The sequence below is a fragment of the Alosa sapidissima genome, chromosome 11, assembly GCF_018492685.1.
Source record: "Alosa sapidissima isolate fAloSap1 chromosome 11, fAloSap1.pri, whole genome shotgun sequence".
Classification (NCBI taxonomy): domain Eukaryota; kingdom Metazoa; phylum Chordata; class Actinopteri; order Clupeiformes; family Clupeidae; genus Alosa; species Alosa sapidissima.
The window spans coordinates 22,788,372-22,811,171 of NC_055967.1; the positions used below are offsets into that span (position 1 = coordinate 22,788,372).

Genomic DNA, 22,800 nt, shown 5'->3' on the forward strand with positions numbered 1-22,800 from the left:
GTAGCATTTATTCAGGGGTAAAGCGTTGGTCCAGCCCCGGTCCTTAATGGAAAAGAGCCATTAATAACACACACTCATGCAAATAGCATACATATGCTAACATGTGCATATCTGTCTCCCGCCCTCTGTCCTGCAGATAAACGGCACGGTGACGGAGAACCTGTCCCTGATCGATGCGAAGAAGCTGATTGAAAGGTCAAAGGGCAAGCTGAAGATGGTGGTCCAGAGGGACGAGCGGGCGACCCTGCTCAATATCCCCGACATGGACGACAGCATCCCCTCTGCCAACGTGTCCGACAGAGACGGTATGAACCTGTCCCAACTTGGGCAGGGCCGCATGCTAACCCCTGAGGAACTCCACGCTAGCTCACTGTTTGGTCAGTCAGTTAGCGCTTCCCTCTAGTCATATTCACCCAGCATATTTCACAGGATTGGACGCTGGGCTTGTGTCTGTGTGTGTGCCTAAGCATGCGGGTTGTTGTGTGTTTGTAGATATTTCAGACATCCACTCAGTGGCATCTGATCATTCCAACCGTTCCCATGAGCGGCGCCGCAGCAGCCGCTCTCGCTCCCCCGACCGCCGCTCGGAGCCCTCCGACCACTCCAGACACTCGCCGCAGCAGATCAGCAATGGCAGGTATGTACACACACACACACACACACACACACACACACACACACACACACAAGCAACTTTCCACTCAACGCACACATTCATCAACTGATCAGGATGGGTCAGAATCCCCACACAACCACAACGAATGAACACACAGCTGCACACTCCACTCTCCGCCCTAACTTGTCCCACTCCGTCTCTCTGGTCTCTGTGCTGCCTGTGTGATGTGCTGTGACGTCCAGTCCCTTCAGTAGATGGAGGATGCTGTAAGTGTGTTGTGGTGACGGTCATGCCTGTAGGTGTGTAGCGTAGCGTAGCGCCTAGCTGCGTTAGCATCCCTGCTGAGCTCCGTAATAAAGGACACATGGCTATCTGGACTGGGGGCGTGAAAGTGCCTCTCTGGAAGGATCGAGAGGGATATGTGGACACCTTAATCATCCTCTTCCTCCTCCACAAGAGAGTGTGTGCGTGCGTGCGTGCTTCTAGCTAAAGGAATGTGTAATGGCTATCCAGCAAAACTTCAGTGTGAAATAGAAGGCAGTTCAGTCCTCTCCTCTCCTCTCCTCTCCTCTCCAGCATAGCGGCGTAGCCTTATGAGTCAGTTAATGTTGGTGTGTTTATGTTTCAGGCATGCAGGGCCTTTCTTACACAGAATCCTCCCCCTGTAAGTCAATTCATTTTGTGTGTGAATGTTTTTGGTGCCCGCAGCCTTAGTGAGCGTGTGTGTGTATTTTTGGTGCTCGGAGCCTTGTGTATGTAAGGCCCTGAGTGAATTTGTTTGTTAGTTTATTGATTGATTTATTTATTTATTTAACCTCAATATAACCTGTGGCTCACTGTGATGCATGCAGACGTGTGGTGTCCAATAGGAATGCTTGTGTGTCCTCACATGACCTGCTGTGATTAAACAACCAATGAGAACTCTACCCATGTGCTTCCCCACATAGATATTAGAAAGCTAGATACCACATTGGGCTCCAGAACGTACGTAAATAGCGACGCCATCTTGGTGGAGTCAGCAATCACTGGAGGCCAATGAAGGAACATGTGACTGACTGGAAATCAGGCAGGTGTCTGTGATTGCCTGCAGATGTGTTGCCCATAGACAATAAAGGTGCTGCCCCCCACCAAAGTAATCTCATCGCCACCTACTGGTTGCATTCCTAGACTTAGGAAGCGGAGTGGATGTGGATGGGAATTTTTTTTTTTTAGAAAAAATATATCTCTGTGCACATTGGGATCTTAATTTAATGCTTTCCATATGTTAGGCACTGGGGTCACCTCTATTGCTTCTAGTGGTCATACCTTATTTTTAGGATCAGTTGAATTGTTTTGAGTTTTTGTCTTAACATGGTGATCACGAACTACAGTTACATGTGACGTCACAGGTTTGGTCGCTTAATCTCTAACTGATCAATACGGCAATTTGCTCAACTGGCTTAACATATTTTTGTAATAACGGAGCGTGATTTTTGTAATAACGGACCGTGTGGTGATTACCTTTATGTCTGGATAACTGGTGTTGTGCTTCTACTCACATGAAGAGCTGGCAGTAAGTGTTAAGTGTCAATGCTAACCAGGCTAATAAACAAACCATGCTACCGTGAGTAACGTTGAAAGGTAAAGTCACGTGACTTCTTTTGTAGTCCGTTTATGAAACAAAAGGAGCAATTTTGATTTTTTTAAATAAGGCAAAATAGGGCCTGACATTTTCAGTTTTGTGAAGATTATTACTGTATACACACTGAAAAATATTTTTGGTGGATAACTTCGCTGATTTGGCTTCACAATATTTTTAAAAAAAATAGGTCTATGGGGCCCCAGCTGTGGCGCAACTTGCTGGGGCACCTGCACCGTACGCCAGCGACCCGGGTTCGATTCCCGCCCCGTGGTCCTTTCCGGATCCCACCCCGACTCTCTCCCACTCACTTCCTGTCGTTCTCCACTGTCCTATCTGATTAAAGGCATAAAAAGCCCAAAAATATACTTAAAAAAAAAAAAATAGGTCTATGGGACTTAACATTGGAGCTGCTCTTCGATAGGAACGCAACCACTTGGGGCGCTGGTTTTCACTTTCCCTCCCTATATACGTTTACGATGCCACCTAATAGAACTCGACAGTCAATGCGGTATCTAGTTTTCTAATATGTATGCTACCCCACCCAGAGATGAGGAAGTTATGGACATTCTAGCCCAGTTAAAACACCTCTCCAGGGGCCTCATTTATAAAACCTAAAACCTTACCCTAGACTCAAGGTATGCACGAAAGTGTCTTAATATAAAACCTTATCTTACTTTCGTGCATAAGTAGATTGCATCTTTAATAATGCATATGTTAAACTGTGTGGCACACACGTTTATGCAGGAGGAATTTTATTGGATAATAGTTGACGAGAAGGATAGAGACGTCATGTCAATTTGGAGAAGGAAGTCAAGTCTGCAGAGAGCGAGAAAATGTAAAACGTGACCAAGTACACCTGTGTGGAAAAAAAAAGTACTGAATGAGATCATCTTTATTATATTATATTATATATGGCAAACCATAAAGTGTAAAGTATCAACTTAATAAACACGGGTATAATCATGGACATATTATGATATTCGCTGGATTTTCTAATTGGCCAGTATAGTTACTATTGAACAGTAGCCCATATGAGAGAGAGAACGGGAGTTGATTGCCCAGTGTTTTGCAGTGCTTGAAAGGTGTATGTTTTTCTGCATATTTGTTTTCTATAAATCCTGTCGTTGGCGGTGAAAGATGTGCACATACAGTTCACCTCCGTTTATGCAGCGTTTTTTTGTGCGTGGCGCAGCAGCCTTTATAAATGAGACCCCTGGTCTCCATGACGTCTCTCAGCTGCATGGCTGGGGTCAGCGCCGGTCGCCAATCCTCGACTGGTCACTCAGATGAGCCGTGCAGTTTGAAACATGGGACTTTAAGAGACATGATGTTCGAACGGGGGACACACTTTCAGGGCCATGATGTGTGAAAAGGACTCTGAAGTGTGGTGTTTAAACGGGATCCACTGACACAGTTTCTGAGGTGTCTGCAGCTTTCAGTTAGTGGAGTTGCTGAGCGGTTAGATGTAGTGTTACGGTGCCTACACACGCTTGCATTCAATGCAGTGCTGGAGACATATCTCGTTCACTTTACATGGGCTCATGTCATCTGTTGACGACGTGAATTGTCGCCGTCTGCCAAAAAGTTGAGAAATGTTCAACTTTTGCTGCACCATCAGACAGAAACGCAAGGCAAGCATGTACAGGACGGTGCAGGTTGCATATGCTTGGTGTAACCGCAAGTACAACTGAGCCCCTACCGCCGGTCACATGTATGTTTGTTTTTAGTCAAAGCTTGCCGGTGGGTTTTCCGGAAGCTTGTGGCTGTGTAGGCTTTAAAGGGAGATTGACAGGTCAACCGCTGTCAACTAGTAGTGGAGGCCAGTTAGTTTGCTAACTTGCAGTCGTTATATACAGTGCTTGCAACGTCACACAACGTTTCAGACCGGTTTTGGGTTTGCAATAACAACTTTTTTAGAATGTACAGTGTATTTCTCACAAAATCCAAGCATAAAAAAGCCAAAAAATTGACATTTATCTGCAAATACGGCCATCTCTGACTCTGGGCTCCATCTTGATTTATTTTGAGAACTGTCTTTGTTCATTAGCATAACCGCAATTGAATTGGCTGGCGCTCACGCTGCTGCCTGAAAATGTGAATATTTCTCAACTTTTGACTCGAGCAACGGAAGTGAAGCGACATCACGCTCTCAACACCACTCTTGGCAAGGCCTGACGCCAGCCCATAGAAAGTGAAGGAGAAGCGGCACAGTTGAAGCCTTCAACGCGTACGTGTGACTGGGGCGTTAGCGTTTAACCATTAGCATTTTAGCTGTTGGCGTTTAGCGTTTAGCTTCTGCCCTTAGCATCTACAGCGTTAGTGCCGATTAGCCCTTAGCGTCTTTAGCGTTTAAGCCGTAGTTGTTAGCGCATAGCTGTTTGCAATGTGTAGAGGACATGCTGCCCCAAGCGCACACACACCACCACCACCACTAGGAGCAGTTCAGCAGGGATCAGGGCATTCTGGGAAGGGGGGGGTGGGGGGGGGTTCTCTCGGGTGTCTTTGGTCAGGACTACAGAAGAATCTTTCATGCTGCTCTGTGCAGCCTTGTTCCCGACTGGCGCCCCCGAGGGTGGAGTGGGTGGGCAGAGCGGAGCGAGGGAACAGAGTGATATTAAGAGGCGATACAAAGAGAGGAACGTAATGAAGGCGATACACAGAGAGGAACGGACTGGAAGCGTTTACAGTAAAGCACTCTCGTCACCTTCCTGACCTCCCTGTGAAAAGAGCCGTCATGGACACACAAAAGATCAGCCACACACACACACACACACACACACACACACACACACACACACACACACACACAAAGACCTCCTCTTACTGGGTGCCCTTAATGCACATCATGAACACACAAAAGATCAGCCACACACACACACACAGATAAAGAACTCCACTTACTGGGAGCCTTTAATGTACAACATGAACACACAAAAGATCAGCCACACACACACACAGATAAAGACCTCCTCTTACTGGGAGCCCTTAAAACACATCATGAACACACAAAAGATCAGCCACACACACACACACACACACACACACACAGATAAAGAACTCCACTTACTGGGAGCCCTTAATGTACAACATGAACACTCAGAACATCAGCTGGTCAGACAGGCACACACACACTCATAAAGGTCCTCCGTGGGGCAGTAGGGGCAGATAGCTCCTGTGGGGTAGTAGAGGGCAGTTGCGTTGCTCACTGCTGTGTCTCCTCTGATCAGATGAGCTGGAGCCGTCAGGCTAAATATAGAACAGCGGAGGAGGAGGAGACGCAGCAGAACCCTGACCTTCACATGTACAGGCCCCAACACTCACACACACACACACACACACACACACTCTCCTCTCTTCACACAGTCTCTCTCGGTCTCTCTCTTTCTTTCTCTCTCTCTCTCTGTGTGTCTCTCTCTCTCTCTGTGTCCTTGCTTTGCCTTCTATTTTCTGTGGAGTGTGATGCTGCCTGTGATGTGTTTCACTCCATCATTGCAGAGCTAAGTGTGTGTTTGTGTGTGTGTGTAAGGTTGTGTGTGTGATGTGTTTTCTGTGAGTCCATGATGCATGACTCCTTACTGAGCTCTGACACTGTGCAGATAGAAACATGAGTCTTCTGCTGTGTGCGTGTGTGTGTGCGTCTGCGTGCATACATAGACCCGAGTCTGGCCTGTGTGTGTGAAGAGAGATGGAGAGCTGATTGTGTGTTTGTGTTTGGTTGCTGTGGCAGCCACAGGAGTCGTGAGGAGGAGCGCGTGTCCAAGGGAGCGCCCATCCCCATGCCCGCCAAGATGGTGGAGGAGACGCCCAGACAGGAGGCCCCTGCCCGCCAAGACAAGCAGCTGCCGCCGCTGCCAGGTCTGACACATGCCCAACTCTCACACTCAACACACACACCAGATGTGTGTGTACATTGTGACATGATGGTGTCCGACACATCCTACTGTGTCTGTCTGACCTCCTCACTGAGGATAAAATGTGTGTGTGTGTGTGGTTGCGGCTGCTGTAAGTGGTATTTTCTGACTGGCTGTCTCCATGCTCCTTAGCTGGATTGGCAGCTCTGTTGACCCTCAGATTGTAATGGGACTGTATGCTGAAAGGCTCTATGTGAGTGTATTTATTTATTTGTGTGTGTGTGTGTGTGTGTGTGTGTGTGTTCCAGAGCCCAAACCTGTGTATGCGCAGCCTGGCCAGCCTGATGTGGACCTGCCCGTTAGCCCTGCAGATGCACCCGTGCCCAGCGAGACCCCCGACGACAGCATCCTCCGGTAAGACACACACACACACACACACACACACACACACACACACTAAACACACTCAGTTACTGAATTGCATGACTATTTCACTGTTGCTCATTCCTTTTCATAGTCTTCTAACTTTGCTATCGTGTGTGTGTGTGTGTGTGTGTGTGTGTGCGCGTGTGTGTGTGTGCACATCCTAGGCCCAGTATGAAGCTGGTGAAGTTTAAGAAGGGGGAGAGTGTGGGCCTGCGTCTGGCCGGAGGGAACGACGTGGGCATTTTTGTGGCGGGCGTTCTGGAGGACAGTCCTGCAGCCAAAGAGGGGCTGGAGGAGGGAGACCAGATACTCAGGGTGAGTGTGTGTGTGTGTGTGTGTGCATGTCTGACGCACTCGCTCACTGACTCTCTCTCACATTCTTACTCATTCAGTCACGTTCTCTCTCGTCTCAGGCATACACACACACACACACACACACACACACACACACACTAATGGTGGAAGTGTGGTGTCTGTGGCACTGGTGCAAGGTGCCCAGCCCAACACTTGAGTGTGTGTTCCTTAGTGTGGTGTCCCATAGTGTTGGTGTGTGTGTGTGTGTGTGACGGGACAATTAGCCACCGTCACGGCAGCGTAGCGCTGCCTTCATTTAAAACACTGCATGTATGTCTGCTTGAATGTATATGTTTGTTGAATGTGTCTGTGTTTTCTGGTTACCCTTATACCGTCTATATTCATCAGTCAAACATGTCATTCATCATACCTTTCCTCCGTTGCTCCCGTAGTTGTTATATATAGGCCTATAGTTAAAAAGAAACACTACGGCACGCTATGCGCTAAAACTACAAACACCACAACTCCCTACAGTTTAAAACATTCACCATTCAATCACGTTACGTCTGTTAAAATAATCACACTATGTCATGTCTTAAATGTTTCGTTTATTTAGCTTTAGTCATTACATACAATGTCATTATCACGTCGTTACATGTTTGTCCTACCGGTGTCCACTGTCCGGCCTCAATCATGGAAATACAAAAAGTCCGAGGCTTTACAGACACCGGGGTTTTACCCCATAGTGGGAAAGGGCCATTAGTGTTGGTGTGTGTTAACGTGCCATTCTACATCATATTAATGGGGCTGCTCCAGAGGCCTTATCAGTGTAGCCATCTCCAAGTGAAGTGTGTGTGTGTGTGAGATCTCGCTATCATAACAGCAGTGATGGGTGCTTTAGAGCTGATGGATGATATCATCAGGACACTAAAAGTCACTGGGGGACCTGGGTTGTGTGTATGTGGAGGGGGTTTATAGCTGAGCTTTACAGGCACTGGAGCGGCAGTAGCTCTTTTACGACCGGTACATATCCCAGAATTCCTCTGCACTCCCTCTCTCTCTTTCTTTCTTTCTCACTCACACTCACGCCCCCTCTGTTCTGGGCCCAGCCAGATGCCTGCTCTTTACAGGGTGGTTTCCTAGGTGATGATGTGACCCCCCCCCCCCCCCCCACACACACCCCCTCCCCAGTCTGGTAACCAGCCAAATGGCTCCACATCGCAGCTTTTTTTAATCCTTTTTATGTGTCTGCATGCATCTCTTTCTTTCTTTCTTTCTTTCTTTCTTTCTTTCTTTCTCTCTCTCTCTCTCTCTCTCTCTCTCTCTCTCTCTCTCTCTCTCTCTCTCTCTCTCTCTCTCTCTCTCTCTCTCTCTCTCTCTCTCTCTCTCTCTCTCTCTCAATTTTAATGGAGCTTTATTGGCATAAATGAAATGTGTAATGATACAGTATTACTATTTAATATTATACTGTATATTCATCAATGTGCTATCAGATCACCTCTCTTTCTCTCTCTCTCTCTCTCTCTCTCTCTCTTTTTCTCTCTCTCTCTCTCGCTTGCTTGCTTGCTCTCTCTCTCGTGCTCTCTCTCTCTCTCGTTCTCTCTCTCTCTCTCTCTCTCTCTCTCCAACACACACACACTCTTCACTCAGCTCATGTACTCAGAGTGGGACTGTGAGTGGGACACATGGCTGGAAATATCTAGCAAGCCTTAACACTCACCTGCATTTTCACACACACTCACTGCCACCTACTCACCTTCTGCACTCACACTCACACTCTCCCTGACCCGTTTGCCCTGTGTGTCCCATCAGGTCAATAATGTGGACTTTGCCAACATCATCCGTGAGGAGGCGGTGCTGTTCCTGCTGGACCTGCCCAAAGGAGAGGAGGTCACCATCCTGGCCCAGAAGAAGAAGGACGGTGAGCATAACGTTCCATCCTCCTCTTCCTCTTCATGCTGCTCCTCTTCGTCCTCTTCCTCCTCCTCCTCTTCCTCTCTCCATTGCTTATCCATTCACTCCTCCCTCGGTGTGTGTGTTCCTCCTCTGACCACTTCCTGTCTAAGTCCTGCCTTCCCATGATGCTCTGCTGCAGTGTACCGGCGGATCGTGGAGTCGGACGTGGGTGACTCCTTCTACATCCGCACGCACTTCGAGTACGAGAAGGAGTCTCCGTACGGGCTGAGCTTCAACAAGGGCGAGGTGTTCCGCGTGGTCGACACACTCTACAACGGCAAGCTGGGCTCCTGGCTCGCCATCCGCATCGGCAAGAACCACCAGGAGGTGGAGAGGGGCATCATCCCCAACAAAAACAGGTGTGTGTGTGTGTGTGTGTGTGTGTGTGTGAAATCATCTCCAACAACAGCAGGTGTTTTTCCCTGTTGATCTCTCTTCGTGGTGTGTGTGTGTGTGTGTGTGTGTGTGTGAGAGAGAGTGACCTGTATCCTCTCCAGTAAGATTCTCCATCTCTTCCGTGTGTGTGTGTGTGAGAGAGAGTGACCTGTATCCTCTCCAATAAGATTCTCCATCTCTTCCTTGTGTGTGTGTGTGTGTGTGTGTGAGAGAGAGTGACCTGTATCCTCTCCAATAAGATTCTCCATCTCTTACGTGTGTGTGTGTGTGTGTGTGTGTGAGAGAGAGTGACCTGTATCCTCTCCAATAAGATTCTGCATCTCTTCCTTGTGTGTGTGTGTCCCTCAGGGCGGAGCAGCTGTCCAGTGTGCAGTATACGCTGCCCAAGACCCCAGGCGGAGACCGGGCCGACTTCTGGCGGTTCCGCGGCCTGCGTAGCTCTAAACGGAATCTGAGGAAGAGCCGGGAGGACCTGAGTGCCCAGCCCGTTCAGACCAAGTTCCCCGCATACGAGAGGGTCGTCCTGAGAGAGGGTACACACACACACCATGAGAAGTAGAAGGGAAGAGAAAATGTAGATGAGTAGTAAGATCTCTAAGGCATCTCTGTTTGTCCTGTAGCTGGGTTCCTGCGTCCTGTGGTGATCTTTGGGCCCATCGCTGATATGGCCCGAGAGAAGCTCTCCAGGGAGGAGCAAGACACCTTTGAGCTGGCTAGTGAGTGACCACTCCAAACCCACTAAGTACACACACACACACACACACACACACACACACACACACACACAGAAATACACCCAGCCCTCTCAAGACTGGGAAGGAAATGTAATTTACTTACATGTAGAAGAGTAATTAACTCATTCATTCTCTGGGGTCTCTCTTTCTCTTCCCCCCCCTCTCTTTCTATCTCCAGAGAGTGAGCCTCGTGATGCGGGGACAGATCAGCGGAGTTCTGGAATCATCCGTCTCCACACCATCAAACAGATCATAGACCGGGTTAGTTAGTCCCCCTCTCTCTCTCCTCTCCTCTCCTCTCCGATGCTGGTTAGTAGTTGCGTCAGGGCCTGATGCTGTTGCTGGTGTGGTGTGTCTCTACAGGACAAGCATGCTCTGCTGGACATCACCCCTAACGCGGTGGACCGTCTGAACTACGCTCAGTGGTACCCCATTGTGGTGTTCCTCAGCCCAGACAGCAAGCAGGGCGTCAAGAACATGAGAACGCGCCTGTGCCCAGAGTCCCGCAAGAGCGCCCGCAAACTCTACGAGAGAGCCCTCAAGCTGAGGAAGAACAACAACCACCTCTTCACCAGTGAGTTTGTGGGTGTGGGTGTGTGTGTGAGGGTTTTGAGAAGGGTAAGAGGCTCTGGTCTTGTTCTGCCCAGACCCCTGCCTGGATGGTGTCATCATGATAATCTGTGTTGTGGTTGTGTTTCCATAGCAACCATCAACCTGAACAACATGAACGATGGCTGGTACGGCGCGCTGAAGGAGACCATCCAGCAGCAGCAGAACCAGTTGGTCTGGGTCTCCGAGGGCAAGGTGAGGCGACACACACCTCTAACACACAAACACACACATCTTGCTGGACAGGTCCAACACACACCTCAAACAGAACCTGATAATCTGGGTCACTGTTCATTCACTTTCATTTTCATCTCTCTCTCCCTCTCCCTCTCCCTCTCCCTCTCTCCCTCTCCCTCTCCCCCTCCCCCCTCCCCCCTCCCCCTCCCCCTCCCCCCTCCCCCTCTCCCTCTCCCTCTCCCTCTCCCTCTCCCTCTCCCTCTCCCTCTCCCTCTCCCTCTCCCTCTCCCTCTCCCTCTCCCTCTCTCCCTCTCCCTCTACCCTGTTCAGGCGGACGGCGCTCCTGAGGATGACCTGGATATCCATGACGACCGGCTGTCGTACCTGTCTGCGCCGGGCAGCGAGTACAGCATGTACAGCACGGACAGCCGCCACACAACGTCCGACTACGAGGACACCGACACTGAGGGCGGCGCCTACACCGACCAGGAGCTGGACGAGACGCTGAACGACGAGGCCGGGCCGCCGCCCGAGCCCGCCATCACCCGCTCAAGCGAGCCTGTGCGCGACGAGCCGCCCGTCATCCAGGACGCCGCCGGTTACCCCGGATACCAGGTCGCCCCGGTCGTCGCCACCGCGCACAACCCCCACGTGCCGCCCGAACCACAACCACTCAGCGTGGGCTCCCGCATCGACCCTGCAGGGTTTAAAGGCCCCGCCCCGCAGCAGGTAACACACACTCACTCACTCACTCACTCATTAATACACACACACACACGCATTCATTCATTCATATACACACACTCTCGCACACGTGCACACTCATTCATTCATTCGCGCACACACACACTCATTCATACACACACACAAAATCCCTACGCTCCAACTGAACCACAGCCGCTCATGTGTATCCATAAAGGAATATACTGAACACACTCTTTTATACACACTTAGACTTGTAGAATGTACAATGCAAAGCCAACACACATGGGCATGCCAACGCAACACCATTTGTCTAACACACACACAAATGCATGCACACACACACACACACACCCACGGGACAGTTGCTGAGAGTTGTGTGTATTTGTGTGTTTTCTCACAGCACAGCAGAGTGTGTATGTCCTTGTGTGTGTGTGTGTGTGTGTGTGTGTGTTAGCGAGTCTTGATGTGATAGTGGCACTAATCCAATGACCAATGAATGCATCTGAATGAGCTGCTCAACTGAACGTGTGTGTTTCAGCACGGACCGTGTGTGTTCGCCCCTCTTGAGCATTAAGAGTGTATCTGTGTGTGTGTGTGTGCAGAGATTTAAGGAGGTGTGTGTGTTGAACAGTAAAGGAGTGTGTGTCACGCACACTGCAGGAGTGTGTTTGGCTGACTGGACATATTCACCAGAGAGAGAGCATACATCATCTGAAGGCCTCTCTTCCTCCCAGAGCAGAGAGGAGCGGGAGGGAACATGATGTGTTACTGCAGCAAGCGTGCATGCGCGTGTTTGTGAAGGAGCGTTATACTGCAGTGAGTGTGCTTGGCAGTGTCTGTGTGGTGTCTGTCTCTCTAAGGATGTGTGTTAGTTTGCGCTCTCTTTGGGTATTTGTGTGTGTGTGTGTGTGTGTGTGTGTGTGTGTGTTGTGTACATACCATGTCTGGATATTGTGTATGCATGTTTTTGTTCAGTTGTATGTGTAAAGATAGCTGTGTGTATGTGGAGTACTAGTGGGTGTGTGTGTGTGTGTGTGTGTGTGTGTGTGTGTGTGTGTGTGTGTGTGTGTGTGTGAGGTAAATGTGTGTGTGTGTGTGTTGAAGGATTTCTTTGTATGTGTGTCTTTAAGGTTAGCGGTGTGTGTATGTGCGTGTGTGTGAGGTAAATGTGTGTGTTTAAGGTTAGCGGTGTATGTGTTTAGGGTTAGCGGTGTGTGTGTGTGTGTGTGTTTTTTTAAGGTTAGTGGTGTGTGTATGTGTGTTTAAGGTCAGCTGTGTGTGTGTGTGTGTGTGTGTGCGCGCGTGTGTTTGTATGTGTTTAAGGTTAGCGGTATGTGTGTGTGCTGTAACCTCTCTGCCCCGCTGCTCCACCGCAGGCTGAGGTTGTGGGCGTGTCCGTGTCGCCCCCCCTCCCCTCGCCTCCCGTTGCCGTGGCGACGTCCACAGGCCCCGCCTCCTCCTCCGGCGCCCAGCTGGCGGGTACGAGCCCATCGGAGCCCCTAAGCCCCGCCCCCGAACCTGAACCCACCCCCAGCCCAGAACCAGAACCCCTGACCCCTCCTCTCGACCCGCACCAGCCGCCTGCTCCCGGGCCACAGGTACCTGCTCTGCTCCAACGGAACCGCTCCGCTTCGGCCCGCGGCCGGCCAGCTGGCCCCACCCGACTCCCGAACCGACCCGCTCCACTCAGCACCTCCTGCCTGTCTCCTCCGCACTCGCTTCTGAGTCACTCCTCCTCCTCCTCCTCCCCCCATCTTCCTCCTACTGCTACACCTCTGTTCTCACCAGCACCGCTATCTGCATGAGTGCTGTACCCACCTGTGTGTGTGTGTGTGTGTGTGTGTGTGTGTGGTTGATCACACTTTCAGACGCCGAGTAGAGCGTATGTGTGTTTGTTTGTGTGACTGTAATTCATGCACCATACAGAGCCCGAGAGAGAGGAGGGGTCTGGTGCATCTCTGTGCCTTAGTGTGTGTGTGTGTGTGTGTGTGAGAGAGAGAGAGAAGGAGGGGAGGAGAGCCTGTGTTCCTGTGCATGGCTCCTGACTGGTATGGGGTTTTTCCTAGAGCTTGGGGTGTGTGTGTATGTGTGTGTAGTGGTAGAAGCACCTGGAATGCTGTGTGTTAGTGCTCCCAGTGGCTGTGCAGTGCTTTGATTAGAGGCTCATGTAGTGGTGATCTGGGATAGTTGCAAATTGAAATGAGAATTAATTTGCAAGTCTGGACCTCTGCATGCGGCAGCCTGACCTGCAGACAGAGCTCTCATGGAGTCGTTATGCACTACTGCACTATAGGAGGTGCGTTACTCCTCAGGCACCTAACCAGGTGTGTTAACATGTGTTCGCTAAGGACTGGTTAAAGTCCAGCGTACCTCACCTGTGTGCATTAGCGCAGGTGAGGTGTCCTGCGTGCTGTCTGCAGGCGAGCTGTGTGGTTTGGTTGGCCCCTCAGGACTGAGCTCAAACTTCAGGTCGATCTGAGCTGCTTTCCTCATCTCAGCATTCCTAAGGGCTCAGCAAACCAGTCCCAAGCAGCCTGGGCAACTAGTATCGGCTTGAGCTCATGCATATGGCTGTAGCGCCCCCTAGGCATGGGGGGGGGGGGGGGGGGGGGTACATGGGAGGGTAAGGGAGGTATATGGGGAGGGGGGAGGTAGGAGGGTAGATGGGAGGGTAAGGGGAGTACATGGGGGGGGGGGGGGGGGGGTGTTAAAGGGCGTAGAGGTTAAGGGAGGTATGTTGGGGGGGTGTAGGTAGGGGGGTAGATGGGAGGGTAAGGGGGGTAAATAGGGGGAGGGGGTAGATGGGAGGGTAAGTACTATCAGTCATGTAAAGGGTTGGGTGATGGGTGCAGCCATCCAGCACTGATTGGGTGATGGAGCTGTAGAGCCTCTCTTCCTGTAGCCTTCGATTTTTCTCTCCTCTTTTCCTATCCTCCTAATTTCTTTTCTCTCCTGTCCTTTCCTCTTCTCTTCCTCTTCTCCTCTCCTCTCTTCTCCTCTCCTCTCTTCTCTTCTTTTCTTCTTCTTTTCTGTTCTCTTCTGTTTTCTTTTCCTCTTCTGTCTTTTCTGGGATAATTTAGCAGGTTTTCCTGGGTTTCTTCTTTTTGATTGGCTAGATGTGGTTTCTGATTGGTTATGTGAGCTGTGTGTTTGACGTTTGTTCTGTGTGTGTGTGTGTGTAGATGTATAAGAAGGAGCTGTACAGCATGGATGAGGCGGTGCGGGTCAACCCCAGCATGAAGCCGGTGGCGCCGCCTCTTTCTGGCCAACAGGGGGCGCCCTACTCAGCCCAGCAGCCCTACCGTGACTACGACCCTCACCAGCCCTACGGTTACGAGCCTGCTGCGCCACCGCCACGATCGCACGCCTACGAGCCGCACGCCCACTACGACCCCCGCGCCCCCATCTACGGAGAGCAGCAGTGGAGCCCCCGCCCCCTACGAGCAACCGGCTGCCCCGCAGCTGCCCTCTGCACTGCCCAGCAGCATGTACCACCAGCCGGCGCCACTGGGCTACGAGCAGCGCTCCCCGTACGAGGACGGCCCCACGCGAGACTACAGCCCACCACGCGGCCCTCGCTACGACGACGGACGAGCTCGCCACGCCAAGCCCCCTGGCCCCGCCCGCTACGAGGAGCCTCCGCCCCCTCCCCCACCGGCGGCCTACGAGGCGCGCTCGCCATACGAGCCTGAGTCCCACGCCTACCCGGCGACCGCGCGGTCACCGGACCCGCCCAAGCACTACTATGGCGACACGCCGCGCTCCGCACATGCGCTGGGGCCTGCCGGACGCCCCTATGGATCAGACGGCCCCCCGCACGCACACGCCCACCCAGACACACACGCACGTCCCTACGGGTCAGACGCGCCGCCGCCACCCGCCACCTCCCCCCAAACCAGAGACGCTGCTGTCGCCGGGAGACAAGCCCCTCCCCCCGCCACCGCGGGACGAGCCGGATGATGACCCGGCCATGAAGCCGCAGTCCGTGCTGAACCGCGTCAGGATGTTCGAGAACAAGCGCTCCGTGTCCGTGGACCGTGCCAAGGACGCAGGAGACCCCGGCGGCATCAGGGTAGGTGGACACGCCACTGCTATCTCTCTCTCTCTCTGTCTCTCTGTCTCCCTTTCTCTCTCTCTCTCCATCTCTCTCTTTCAGAAGAAGCGGATGGTAATTTTATTTATATGGATATAGACATAGTTAGGTTGCTAATTGCTACCTGATCAATTCATTTATACACACACTCTGTCCCTGTTAGTGCATCATCTTTTGAGTGTGTGTGTGTGTGTGTGTGTGTGTGTGTGTGTGTGATCCTTTCTGTCTTTGTGTTCTCAGCCCACTGATCTACCCAAACCCGTGACGACTCCCGGACCTGTACTCAAAGCCAACTCCCTTAGCAACCTAGAGCAGGAGAAGACTTCCTACAGGTACACACACACAGATACAGATACACACGCTTTTACTTGAATTGTAGGCTGCCTTTTGTAGAAGTGAATGTCTAATTTGTCAAAATTCAAGGAAAAGTCAGCTACTCAAAATTATAGACTTTACCTTGAATTTACCTTCCAAACTATTTCCTAGATGTTTTTTTTTTATTAAAGTGGACCTTGTCTAAATTTAGATGTTTTTAATAGAAGTGGACCTAGTATGACTAGATGTTTTTAATAAAAGAAGACCTAGTATGACAGTATGACGATGTTTTTAATAGAAGTGGACCTAGTATGACTCCTCAGGCTCGAAGGCCCACAGCTCCATCTAGTGGTTGTTTGGAGGAGCAGCAGGCAGCCTGTTGCATTGTGCTGTGCCCCCCCATTATATCATGTAGTACTGCTCCCAGGCGAGACACCGACCTCCTGACCTCACGTCTCTCTCTCAAACACACACACACACATACACACACACACACACACACACACCGCTCCACTCCACTCCACCTCTCAGACGTTTACTTTTCTATTATTCATTACACACTCCACTTACTGCCTGCCTCCTTTTCCATCTCCCTCTCTCCCCTCATCTCTCCCCCACGTGTGTGTGTGTGTGTGTGTGTGTGTGTAGGGCCCCTGAGCCCCAGAAGCCGCAGCAAAAGCCGGTGGCAGAGCCGGTGCGCACCAACCACTATGAGCCGGACGAGGACGAGGAGTTCTACAGGAAGCAGCTCTCCTACTTCGACCGCAGGAACTTCGACAACAAAGCGCCCCCCGCCAACCGCTTCCACGACCTCGCCAAACCAACACAGCTGGGGTACCCCTACTCCAGGTACACGCACGCGCACACACACACAATCTGACCGATTTAACTCGGCCACAATTCAGTCTACCCTAAACAAAGTTATGAATAGGAATTAGCAATCAAATTAGATCTAGATCAGTCACACAGGAAGAGTGTGTGTGTTTGTGTGATGAGTTTTCTCTGCTGCCATGCGTGTTTCAGGGCGGAGTCTGTGGACAAGAGCAGCCCGGTGGAGAAGCGATACGAGCCTGTCAGTCAGATAAGCCCCTCCCCCTCTCAATACGTCCCTCCGGCCCCACCCACATCGCTCCCCAAACTCAACCCCACAGACGGTGAGCATCTCACTGTGTGTGTGTGTGTGTGTGTGTGCACATGAGTGTGTTTACCATAGAAAGTAAAACCTTCACATATGTAATGTAATGGGACAATTTCTCCTAAATTCAGTTATTAGACCTCAAATAATTTCTAGAAAGATGCTTGACCTTGAGACTACTGAGAATCTTTAGCCAATAGTTAACCATCAGCTCAGCCATTGGTTAAGTATCAGTCTGAACATCCAACCCCCCTATTCCCTCTCCCTTCCCAGTGAGTTCAGTGCCGGAGCCACACAACTCTCCCAAAGCCAAGCCGGACCTGTCTGGCCTGAGGACCGTCCCTCGCGAGGACCCTGTGCAGAGCGGCTACCTGCCCCCCAAGCCCCCGGTCAACGGCACCGAGGCGCCCCCCAAGACCGCCCCCACCAGCTACAACCGCTACGTGCCCAAGCCCTACACCAGCTCGGCCAGGCCTTTTGAGCGCAAGTTTGAGAGCCCCAAGTTCAACCACAACCTGCTGCCCAACGACAACCAGAGCAAGCCTGGTGTGGGGAACCCTGGTACCAAGCCCCAGCTCTCACCACAGCCCGACCACGACAGCGGTGTGGACACCTTCACGCGCACCATCGACAACCGCTCCAAGTACCAGCACAACAACATCAACGCCCTGCCCAAGGCCGTGCCCGTCAGGTGGGTGGTGTGCAGGTGCACGTTCCCTCTGCAGGGGAGTCATGCCACAGATTTCATGCGTCACACTCACTCTCGCTCAAAGGCCAACGAGGACCAAATATATTTACTTGCTTACATCAAACTTATTCATAGCAAATATAGAATTATGTAGATGACTATGTCCTGTAGGATTATGAAGATGATGGCCTATAGTATCTGATATAGGATTATGTAGATGACGATGTCCTGTAGTATCTGATGTAGGATTATGAAGTAGTATCTGTTAGGGCTGTAACGATACACCAACCTCACGATTGGTTTTGCATCACGATTTTTGACCCACGGTTCGATACGAATCTCGTTTTTTTTTTTTTTTTTTTTTTTTCTTTTTTTGGAGGGGGGGGGGGGGGGGGGGGCCTAGACATTTTATTAAATAACATTTTAATAGTCTCCCTTAGAACACCAGAAGATTACAATATATCTTTTATTTTATATCCTTTATATTTTTCTGAATGATTAATATTTATGACGGCACACTTTATGCAGATTAGCCTATAGCCTAGGCTTAGCCTATCATAGTCTACTGATTGGACTGTTCAGTTTCCCCATGTGTGTTTTAAGTTTCAAGATAATACTTGTTCTCCTTGGGACGGGCCCTTTTGGGAAACGTTGGTATTGAGATGATCAGTCAACTTCAATGCAAGAGTTTTAAACAAATATGTGCAGCAATGATGGCTAATGATGCTAAGCGGATTTAATAGTAATTTAGCTAGTCGTCTTCTATGCGTCCTTGCTTTCATGATTGTGAATGTTTTATTTAAGTCGCGCGTGTTCATTGAGCAGGGGAGGGAGGGAGCGCGGGAGAGAACGGGGCAAGGAGAGGGGGTTTAATTCTATACTGTTTGGTAAAGTTGCACACATAGTCTACAATGAAAGCAAGGAGAGGTATGAAATTATTATTTATTTATTTGTTTTTGGATAACGTAGGCTACCGATAAGTAAAGCGGGAGATGTGGGTTGCTTTTGCGGCCGCGTAAGCTGCAAAGCAGTGCGTGAAACACTAGAAAGGGTGTGTCGCGATTCTGCCTTTTCACACCGCGACACAGTATCGTGGATATGAATGTCGCGATTTCGGGTTCGAATCGTATATCGTTACAGCCCTAGTATCTGTAGGGTTATCTAATGAAGATAATAATGTTGTTGTTGTTGTTGTTGGGGAGTCATGCCAGATTTCACGCATAACATTCTCGCTCACACAAAGGCAAACGAGGGCCAAATATACTGAAATACATATGCTTACATCAAACTTATTCATAGCAAATATAGAATTATGTAGCCTGTAGGATTATGAAGATGATGGTCTATAGTGTCTGATGTAGGATTATGAAGATGACTAATGTAGGGATATGAAGATGTTGTTGGATGATGTGCGCGTCACCTTCCTGTGCGGCAGCCCCAGTGCACTGGAGGAGGATGACGAAGACGACGGCCACACAGTGGTTGCCACGGCGCGGGGCGTCTTTAACTGTAATGGGGGCGTGCTGAGCTCCATCGAGACAGGTGTGAGCATCATCATTCCGCAGGGGGCCATACCTGACGGTGTCGAGCAGGAGATCTACTTCAAGGTGTGCCGTGACAACAGCATCCTGCCTCCACTCGACAAGGAGAAAGGTCGGTCGGTCACCCACACACACACACACTCTCTCTCACACACACACACACACACACACACACACACACACATACACACACATACATCCCTACTTCTTATTCACATGCATGCACACCAGGACTCATATACACATACACCCTGTGTGTGGCAGGGTAATGTGCTACCTGTGTGTGTGTATGAAGTGTGTGTTGTGCTTGTTGGGGGAGAGACTGCTGAGCTCCCATGGCCTTGTGTGTGCGTGTGTGCGTGTATGTTCTTTAGGTGAAACGCTGCTGAGCGCCCTGGTGATGTAGTCCTCATAGCCTGAAATGTGATGTGTAACGTGTTTTCTGTGTCTGTGTGTGTCCTCCAGGTGAAACCCTGCTGAGTCCCCTGGTGATGTGCGGTCCTCACGGCCTGAAGTTCCAGAAGCCCGTGGAGCTGCGCCTGCCTCATTGTGCGTCTATGACCCCTGATGGTTGGTCTTTTGCTCTAAAATCCTCCGACTCGTCGTCGGGTACGCCGTCCCTCTCTCTGGCCTTCTGTGGGTTGCAGGGCAGCTGATCGGGGTGGTGGGGGGTAAATCTATCTGCTTGGGCAGTTTCACTCTCTGGGCTTTTCACAGTAAACCGTACTCCTCGGTGGTGTGGGTGTGTTGGGGTTACACCTCTAGGTGTGGGTGTGTGGGGCAGTTCCAGAGTTGTTGGCGCGTGAGAGGCTCTGATGAGGGCCAGTAACAGTAGCCGATGAAACGCTGAAGATGATCAGATGAGCTGGTGATGCTCTGAGTTAAACATCCACCTCTAGGAGGTGCAGATGGTGTAGTCTCCTAAGCCAATCACAGGTCCCCAGCTCTGGAGCTACCCTGGGGATTGGGTCATCAGTGTGTCAATCACATAGGTGTTGTCCAGGAACAGGGCTCCTGTGGGCCTGTGACCAGAGTCCTACCTGAGCCTGATGTCTGTCATGATGGTGCTCCTCCTGATCACCTGGAATGTGTGTCTGCACGCGGTCTAGGCCTGATCACCTGGAATGTGTGTGTGTGTGTGTGTGTGCGCGCACTGTCTAGGCCTGATCACCTGGAGTGTGTGTGTACACACCGTCTAGGTCTGAGCTCTGACGGCAGTAGGCCCCCGTGCCCATCGAGCGCGGCGTGCGCAGTAGACCCTGTGCCCGCCAGTGTGAGCACGCTCATTAAGCCGCACCTGTGGTCTTAATGTGTCTGCCTTCTCTCTCCTATTCAGGTGACCCCAAGAGCTGGCAGAACAAGGCGCTCCCCGGCGACCCCAACTACCTGGTGGGGGCCAACTGCGTCTCTGTACTCATCGACCACTTCTGAGGAGGCCCACGCTTCGGTGGCCTGTTCCGCCGCATGAAGCTACCGCTGGGAGGGGCACACATCCCTGGCCCCTCCCCCTACACTACGGGATTGGCTCCTCCCCCTGCTCCAGGGAATTGGCTCCTCCCCCATTCAGTGAAGTATTCTCCCCTCTCCCTTTCTCCAATCTCATTTTACGCCCAAAAAATGTTGTCGTCGTCGGGGGATGGATTTGCCTGGCAACCGCACCTCACCCCACCCACTCCCCATCTCCACAACCCTCATGCGTGTGGTCGCCAACCCAAACTCTTTTTTTATTTTAAAAAGGAAAAAAAAAATCTTTTTTGGTGCTTGAAGGCTTGCAAAAAATGACATACCAGTAAATGAATTGTATGTAAGTGAAGTTGTGGGGCCGTGGCTGCATGAGGGGGGCTCTGGACCCAGATGGACTGCGGTCCCCGCCCTGGCTCTCTCAGGCCCGTTTTCTACCAAACCAAGACCAGAACAGAACCAGGCAGAGGAGCCAGAGGAAAAAAATGAACATAGAACATTACCATAGTACGTTTAACACTTGCATTGAGAATTCTACTTATATGCTCAGAAACAGAAAAGTTGATGTATGCAGAACTTTTTTGTTTTTGAGGACTGTGGTTGTGGGGTTTTTTTTGGAGGGGGGAGGGGGGTGGGGGAGGGGGATGGGTTCCTGAAGGACTTTAGAAGATCTATGGAATGCTGAGCCCATGAAGAGGGTACTGAAGGATTCTGGGATATGTAGTCTTCAGAGACATGAATGTCCCAGCTGAAGGACACTGGGAGAAGAGCACTCCTACTACTGAAGGACTTTGTGTGCGCCTCCTGGGGCTCCCTGTTGTGAGCTGATGTTTTCTAGTCATGTTTTACTGTAGACTAACTGATTTTGGGTTCCCAAACCTCCTGCTGTTTAGAGATCTATGCATGTGCAAAGACTCAGGTCCAGAAGCCTGCTACTAAGTTCAACACACACACATACACAGATACGCACATCTGCACACACACCCTGTCCCTACCCATTCTACACTGCAAGCACCTGCACACACACACACACCCTGTCCCTACCCATTCTACACTGCAAGCACACACACACCCTGTCCCCTACCCATTCTACACTGCAAGCAGTGATGCCTTATCTGCATAAGACCTTTTCCTTTACAGTATATCTTATTTAAAAAAAGAGGGAAAAAAAAACAAAACAGACGTCACGTTTAAGTTGTAGCAGTAAGTTACAGAGAAACAAAAAAGATGAGCGTTGTCTCTTGCCATTGCAAGCCCATTCTGTTGGTGAACTTGGATTTAGCACCCAATAATCGAGGCTAACAAACAGGTATGCTTTCTTTTCCGCCTATGCATATGAAGTCAAATGGAAAAAAAAAAAAAAGGAAGAAAGAAAACTCTAGGTGATGTTTAAACTTGTTGCTGTACATAATGCTCGTACATGGCCTTGGTTCCACTGTAAATGCCCTTTTGTACATCTTTGTTATTTTGTATAAAACTGAAGAGGAAAATGTTTCTTAAAAAAAAAGGAAAAGAAAAATGATGACATTGGTTATGTTTGTATTCTGGCTATAGCCCTGAGCCTTGGAACTTAGCATAAAACAACTTTTTTCTACCAATATATATATATAAATAAATATATAAATATATATATAAACACTATTTAAAGGCATTTTTAACAGTCAGAAACTTTTTATTCTTATTTACCAAATAGGACGTGCTTGGTTGAACTAATTTAAAGAATCTGTGTGCGTTGGTCTGCGTCTGTGGGCAGACCCCATCCTCTGTTAGTGATCCAGGACGCTGGACTGTGCTGGTGCCCCTCAAATGTATTTTTCTACTAAGAGACGATTTATCAAGGCACTGCAGTACTGCTGTTCTTTTGATAAAACACGGCTTGGATCCACTTTTACTTTCTCCTCATCTGGCTGACTCTTGATTTTTTCATTTATTTTTCCTTTTGTTATTTTATTTGCAACACATTTCTAAGTATACCACTGAATTAATAAATAAATTCATTTTTAAAGTACTGGCCGCTTGTAATGTGTGTTTTAATCAGTGTGTGTGTTTTGTGAAGTTCCAGGTGCATCTTCTAAATTACACTTCTGAAGTCAAATCTCAGGCCTGTGATTGGTCAGATTGGTCTGCGTGCCCCTCCTACCAGCCAGTGTCAGTCTACTGCCTGACCAGTTGACCCTCATGG

At 50.1% G+C, this 22,800-nt stretch overlaps 1 protein-coding gene across 1 annotated transcript in view; it reads left to right on the forward strand.

The window, feature by feature from the left end:
- The window catches only part of tjp1b (tight junction protein 1b), an 84,228-nt gene extending 61,602 nt beyond the window's left edge, over positions 1 to 22,626 (forward strand). The window contains 25 exon segments of the mRNA XM_042109131.1: positions 137 to 377; positions 493 to 637; positions 1,245 to 1,280; positions 5,965 to 6,092; positions 6,397 to 6,502; positions 6,679 to 6,829; positions 8,621 to 8,729; positions 8,904 to 9,123; positions 9,509 to 9,693; positions 9,781 to 9,876; positions 10,073 to 10,155; positions 10,258 to 10,468; positions 10,598 to 10,698; positions 11,011 to 11,409; positions 12,762 to 12,983; positions 14,568 to 14,810; positions 14,812 to 15,276; positions 15,278 to 15,457; positions 15,719 to 15,810; positions 16,442 to 16,642; positions 16,817 to 16,947; positions 17,202 to 17,619; positions 19,052 to 19,269; positions 19,623 to 19,766; positions 20,494 to 22,626. Of these exon segments, the coding sequence (XP_041965065.1) occupies positions 137 to 377; positions 493 to 637; positions 1,245 to 1,280; positions 5,965 to 6,092; positions 6,397 to 6,502; positions 6,679 to 6,829; positions 8,621 to 8,729; positions 8,904 to 9,123; positions 9,509 to 9,693; positions 9,781 to 9,876; positions 10,073 to 10,155; positions 10,258 to 10,468; positions 10,598 to 10,698; positions 11,011 to 11,409; positions 12,762 to 12,983; positions 14,568 to 14,810; positions 14,812 to 15,276; positions 15,278 to 15,457; positions 15,719 to 15,810; positions 16,442 to 16,642; positions 16,817 to 16,947; positions 17,202 to 17,619; positions 19,052 to 19,269; positions 19,623 to 19,766; positions 20,494 to 20,588 (4,620 nt within the window). The 3' untranslated portion in view covers positions 20,589 to 22,626.
- The last annotated feature ends 174 nt before the right edge of the window (positions 22,627 to 22,800 follow it).